This window comes from Vanellus vanellus (genome assembly GCF_965231255.1).
Source record: "Vanellus vanellus genome assembly, chromosome: 14".
In the NCBI taxonomy this organism is placed as follows: domain Eukaryota; kingdom Metazoa; phylum Chordata; class Aves; order Charadriiformes; family Charadriidae; genus Vanellus; species Vanellus vanellus.
Genome location: NC_138919.1, coordinates 15,701,096 through 15,707,626, shown reverse-complemented (window position 1 = coordinate 15,707,626; position 6,531 = coordinate 15,701,096). Strand labels below are relative to the sequence as shown.

At 54.4% G+C, this 6,531-nt stretch overlaps 1 protein-coding gene across 1 annotated transcript in view; it reads right to left on the bottom strand.

The window, feature by feature from the left end:
- Positions 1 to 764: 764 nt before the first annotated feature.
- Positions 765 to 6,531, bottom strand: part of TNRC18 (trinucleotide repeat containing 18) — a 58,564-nt gene continuing 52,797 nt past the window's right edge. The window contains exons 25-28 of the mRNA XM_082490460.1: positions 4,849 to 6,143; positions 4,265 to 4,501; positions 3,709 to 3,783; positions 765 to 3,173 (exon numbers count right to left, since the gene is read on the bottom strand). Coding sequence (XP_082346586.1) covers positions 2,967 to 3,173; positions 3,709 to 3,783; positions 4,265 to 4,501; positions 4,849 to 6,143 — 1,814 coding nt within the window. The 3' untranslated portion in view covers positions 765 to 2,966. The remainder of the gene's footprint in view (positions 3,174 to 3,708; positions 3,784 to 4,264; positions 4,502 to 4,848; positions 6,144 to 6,531) is intronic.

Below are 6,531 nucleotides of genomic sequence, written 5' to 3'. Positions count from 1 at the left end.
CTAGTGACAGGCTGGGCTGGCAAACATACAAGGGGTGATGCCTGCTGCTGGTCCTGTGCGGTTTTGGGGTGTCCCTTGTGTTGCTTCCCATCTCCAGGGTCCCCTCTGTCACCTGGGGATGCTGGATTTGTCACCGGGTTCCATCGAACCCCTGCCAGCCTGCAAACTGCTGCTGGAGCACACCTTTGAGGGCAACAAGCCAGAGAGGGAAGGGGCTAAGCAGAGCAGAAACCATCTGCAGAAGGTGCCAACACCAGAGGCTGCCACTTTTCGGGACCGGCTGCACCTCATTGCGCCAGAAGTCGGCGGGTGCCACCTCCCAGGGAAGTGAAGCCCAAGGGCCGGAGGCGGTGGGAGCAGGAGGCAGCGAGCGCCAGGCTTGGCACTCCCGACCCAGCCCCACCAGCACTGGAGGGTCTCGCCCAAAAAGAGCTCACACCAAAAAGAGGAAATCCAGATTTCATCCTCAACACATCGTCCCTGCAGGACTCGGGGTACAGGAGTCACCATACAGGGAAGAAGTTGCACATGAGGTGCCGCAGCGAGCAGAGACCTCCACTCCTGGGTCCCATCCCGTCCGTCAGTGCCACCCCACAGCGGGGCTGTCGGATGGACGGGGGCTCCCGAAGAGCCACACGGCACCTGGGTTGGGTCTTTTTCCCCAAAAACGGGGCAGGGGCTGAGCCAAAACACGACCATCGTCACCAAGGGGAGAAAAACCCCGCAGTCAGGACAAGCGAGACAAAGAAAGATGCTTCGTTGGGTTGCTTTTTTTCAATTATTTTTTTTTTTTTTTATGAAAAAAGATCACACGGAGTTCTCCAACAAACAGAATGCCAAAAAAATTGTTTTAAACAAAACATAAACAAAACAAAACAAAAAAAGACAAAAACCTGGCTCTCCTTTCCTCTCGATTGTCTGAAATATCCTTGTGTTCCATAGAAGGCAGTGGGTTTTAAGTGCTTTCTATTTAACATTAGCATAAAATCTCTCTCGCGCGCTCTCTCTCGCTCTTTAAAATATGCTCACACAATTTGCTTCTAGAAGTACAGTACACTTTGAGCGTGGGGGGTGTGCCTGTTCCCAGATCATTTACAATCACAATCCAACAGGAAATAAAAAATAATATTCTAAACGTCAGACTGTGTTCATTTCTGTCGTTGGTTTTTTTTTTTTTTAGAATTTCATAATTTTTTTCACAGTTTTAAAAAGTTTATATTTATATATATATATTTATATTTATATTTATAATTAAAAAGTTGAATCCATTTAAAGACTTATAATACAGGAGGGCTAAAGAGTCTTTTGGTACATTAAAACTGTACAGGCTAGAACCGTGACTATCCGCCGCGCTGAGGCGCCGGTGGCCCCGGGGTGGAGATGGTACGAGCTCAGCACCATGTGGTTCGTTTAAAGGACGAGGGGTAACGTCGCTGGGGTGTCCCTCTCCCCTGAGCCCCGGCCTCCAGTCTCTGGTACGTAGCCTGTACCAGGGCGGATAGTGTCCAATCTGTCCTTGTCTTAAGCATCTCCCCACCGGAGCCTGGGCCGTTGCTCCCGGCCGAGCCGGGCCCCGCTCCGCGTCCTAGCAATCTGTAGTGCGAGTCGGTAGTTGCAAAGATCAGTGCGTCTCTTGGGAGTTTATTTTGTTTTGTTTTAAGTGCAAGGATGTTGCATCGTTGCGTGGTTCTCCTCCGGTGTCCCCTCCGCCTGGGTGCAACCCTGGTGTGGTGGCGGTGATGCTGCAGGTCCGGCGTGTGCCCAGCGGGAGCCAGACGGTGGGTCAGCTCCACGGAGGGAGAGAGGAGGCAATGGTGGCGGCTCTCCGGGAGCCGTGGGGAGGTTGGCCGGCTGGATGGAGCAAGCGGAATGGTCCCTTCCCCAAGCCCAAGGTGGCAGTGGGGCTCTGATCCGACTGTGGAAACACCGTAGGCAGGCATGGCCAGGCTTCATTCCCTTCAAATGAGGGGTGAGGGCTTCCCAGCAGCTCTACGTCTCTGCTTCAGGCAAGGCATGGGGGGTAAAGCTGGGTGAGGGATGCCAAAATCCAATGGCCTGTGGTCTCCTCCGCTCCAAGCACTGAGCAGCAGCTTTTCCCAGTTATTTCCCGCCCCCCCTTCACTGCATGCTCCAAGATGAGTTCTTTGTTTGCCAAGTGTCACCCCCTCGCCATACGCTTGCTCCCCCCTGCGCCTTTCCAGGGCAGGAGGGATGCAGAGGGATGGGGAAGGTGGGTTCAGACTGCTTGTTAAAGGCAGTAGGAAAGCAGCATCCCAGCCTGGATGTTGGCTCATCTTCCACCAGGCTCCTCATAGCCTGGAGGACCTCTTCTGCCATCTCCGCGCTTGGACCAGCTCTGCCCCTTCGCGCTCCACGTTGCTGGCCAGAGGCCTCCAGGGAACCGCAAAACGGCGCCGAGAGGATCGAGACGAGGCGCTGAGAGAGACTCATCTCCTTTCTCTTTCACCCTGTCCTTCCTAAAGGGTCATGCGAAACTAAGCAGGAAAGGGAATATAAGGACGGAGAGGAGCGTATGCAGAAGGCTAGCGGGTGTCCTTCCACATACAGGCAGCTTCCGAGTTACTGATGGGGGCAAATGACACAAAAGGGATCCCTCCTGCTGGGGGGTCCCGCTGGTGAAATGATCATGAGACCCATGTGCTTTCCTGGACCAAAAGGAGGAAGGGAGAAGTTGGTCAAGTGTCACCTTACTTAAAGCCACTTCCAGAAGAGCCTTGGGATTCTTACACCACCACCACCCAACGGCATCTTCCTCAAGTCCTGTAACTGTTCCCCCAATCCCTTTCTTCAGCCCTCTCCTTCCTCCTTGTGTCTCTCGCGCTCTCCTGTCTGTAGTGTGACACAGAAGTCATGAGCATTGAAAGAAACAATCATGTCGTCTGAACAGGCACGTCCTCAGGTTTGTCCCGTCCCTTCCCAGGGGTTGACACGTGTCCCCCAGGCAGTCAGCAGATGACAGGGACCCCATCGGTGTTGAAGATCATGCCCGTAGTGGGCTCATAGGTCCCTGCAAGGTAGTAGAGGTCCTCACTGTCTTGGTATTTCTTCGTCTTTAGCATCTGCTCATACTGATCCAGACCAACAACAAGACACTTGTGTGAGATGGTCTGGACATCGTTTTCATCCACGTGAGAGGACTGGTAGAGAGCTCGCTGCATTACAGCAACAGAAGGAGGGAGACGGAAAGAAAAGGAGCAATTAGATCTCACAGCATTTACAACATCACCTTCAATATGCAGGAAAAACGTGCATCACAATTGCCCGGGGCTTGTGCTCACACTCAAGAACTCCCTGCTGTGGGATACTGGGAATCTGCATGGGCCCATGGGCAGCGTGGACACAATCCGTCCAGCACACTAGACCTGAGCCCTCACTCTCACTCAGCTCCCACTAATGGGAACACTGCAGCTGTTCAGCGCACAGAGGGGCATACGGAGGCCAGGAGTTTGTCATCCTCACTTCAAGGATGCAAATACAAAGGTGGGTGCTGGAGACCAGCCCTCTGTTGCTCCCCCACCTGCACCTACTCCCATCCTTCCAGAAACACCCATCCAAAGCCCTGGGCACTGCGGAATCAGCAGCTGAAGCAAAAAGCAAGAGCCAGAGAAGCTCGGGGGGCAGTGCCCCAGCAGCATTTGTTATGGCATCCCCAGTGTCCCCTCTCAGCCCTCCCCCAACCTCACCAACCTCCATAAAGTCCTTCCTCTGGTTGGATGCCTGCAAAGCTGTGGACAGACTCCTGCCTGATTTCTGATCCCAGCGCTGTGTCCAAGAAGAAGATAAGAGAGAAAACAGAAATGAAAAGCAGGTGAGTTAGTTGTTTTTCCATGCTATCACCTCCTGCCCACCACATGTGCCTTCACAAGCTCAACCCCCATCCACAGCTACTGGCAATAAATACTAAGCGCCTACTGTGAACCACACTGCACATGTGAGCAAAATTCAGTGTTTCTGAGCACCAGGCCAGTCGTTTTTACACTGTAAAAAGACTCAATCCGACTCTTGATACTCTTTTTGGACCAACACACAAGTCTTTATTTTGTAGTACTATAAAACCCACCCCTCTCCTGCTCAAGGAGTAAACACCAGGCTTGTCCACACCACAGGCAGCCCCTACACCACAAAATGACCACACCCATTACAGTACCAGTAACAAACTGGGCCATGGGTGTTTTCCTCATCCTCGGGGAAGAAAAGGGAACAAGCATCTTTGCAGCCCTCTCAGCAAAGGACACCAACCTACCTTGCCTTCGTTGAGTTTCTTCCCAGGGTTGGTTTCTTCTGGGTGATAAAACCATTTGACTCGGACCACCATGTTGTTCCCCCACGACTCCCACATGCTCTGGATCCGGCCAATGTAGGGCAGGTTGGGGCGGCCGGCAGAGAGGAAGACCGCACAGTCTCCGATGCGGATTATCTCTTTGCCCCGAACAATGGCCTTGTAGAAGAGCTTCCTGGCCTTCCCTTTCATTCCTCGTCTCTGCCAAGAGAGGACCACACAGGTGAGCAGCCAGGGATCGCCTATGTTTCCCCCACCCACCACCACTTACCCTGTTCCGCATCCCACCCTTCGCTGTCGGCAGAGCCACAGCGTCCACAGGCATTCCCACAGGAAAGAGGGCAGAGGGACACACCATGCAGGACGGTTTCCCCAGACACAGGGAAGGCCAACCCCAACCTCGTTGCAAACTGGGGACCTTGGCTGGAGACACACCAGGCCACCACAGTTTCACCACCCCAGGAGAAGGGAAAGCACATGGCTAAGAGGCACCACAAGGCAAACGCCAGAGCAGAGCACTACGGAGTGGTGGGAGAGGCTCTGTTTACCTGTGTGGGTTTCCCAAACCACTTCCACAGCTGCCGTGCGGGGAGGAAAGCAGCAATCTTGGGCCTGTTCTCCACCGACGGCAGTCGCTGGCGCTTGGCCAGCTCCTTGGTGGTGGGCAGGTGGATGCCCTCGCGCTTTTTGGGCCTGCTCTTGTTGCCGCTCTGCTGTGGTGCCGGCTGTTGCACTGGCTGCTGCGCCGGCTGTTTCTGGCTCTGGGGGTGGGAGGACGCGCGGGATTTCCCTGCCTGCTTAGTTTGCTTGGGTGGGAGGGTTTGCTGCACCGAGGAACTTGGCTGGGCCTCAGCTACTTCGTCATCAGAGCTACAGGATGAGTCTTCATCCGTAGTAGAGGAGGAAGAAGAGCTGGAGCTCGATGAAGAAGAGGTCGATGAGGCCGAGGAAGAGGAGGAAGAGGAGGAGGAAGAGGAGCTGCTGCTAGAAGAGGAAGAGGAGGAGGAGTTGGAGGAAGAGAGAGGGGTGGATGCTCTTGAGCTGGCCGAGCTGCTGTCCTGCGCTTCCCCTTGGTTCTTCTCAGCTTCCTCTTCTCCTTCTGACTCTGAGCTGCTATCGCTGCTGTTGCTCTCAGACTCCTCCACGGCTGCTGGAGCTGCTGCCTTTTCTTCCTGGTCCTTCGAAGCAGTGAGGCTCTCCACTGAGCCATTGAACTTTCCTCCGAAGCTGGCAGGAGAAGGGTCTCCCTCAGCTGCTTTGGCTCGGGAAGATTTCTGCTTGCCCTCCACACCCACTGCAGGGGAATAGCCCAGCCCCAACAGACTCTTGCTGTCTCTGCGACTGGCCAGGTTTGAGTCCTCCAGCATCCTCATCGCCTCCTTCATCTTCTTTGTCTTTGGAGACATCACACCCTCATGGTCCAGCTTGATCAGGATTTCGTTGTCATGCTTCCTCTGAGCCTTGACCATGGTGCCAAACTCCTGTGTCTCTTCCGCAGGCCGCCCTTTCTTGGCCTTGGCTTTTGACGCCGAAGCATCACTGGAGCCGAAGGCCGCCAGCGTCCCTGGGAGGTCGCTGTAGGGCTCTGTGCCGAGGATGCTGCCAAACACAGCAGGCTGGTAAGTGGCTTGCGGGGGGCTATGCAGCTTAGTGGAGATCTTCATTTTGCTGGCTTTTGACCGCTTTTCCTCTGTGGGGGCAGGAGAGCCTCCAGCTGGCAGCGGTTGCGATTTTCGTGACCCCTTCATGCTTGACTTGCTCAAGCAGGCTGGCTTCTCTGGGGCCGAAGAGGTAACAGGTGAAGACTCAACCTGATCCTTCTCTTCTGGCAAGGCGGCCTCTTCTGCAGAAGGGAAGACAGACAAAGGCATGATGGTATCCATCCAGATGGGCACTATTCGCTCAGACACAACCAGACACCAATGCTGACTGGTCTCTGGCCAAGAGTGGCTTGTTCCCCACTGCTCAGGTAATCCCAAAGGGGGACAGGTCACTCAACAAGGTGACTCCTTGTCACTCAACAGCCTTACTAAGCAGCCTGGCTTGATGCCAGGGCATGTGAGCAGCTGATAGGCAATGCCCAGCGATGTTGCTTCAACTGCAGGGGAACCAAACTGCAGATCTCCTGCATCTTTGGCCCTACCGATGGCTGTGGAGATGTTCAGCTGAAAAGGGGACCCTGCTCTGCAGCGCTGACTGACAGAAGGAGGCTCTCACAGCACAGGCCAGCT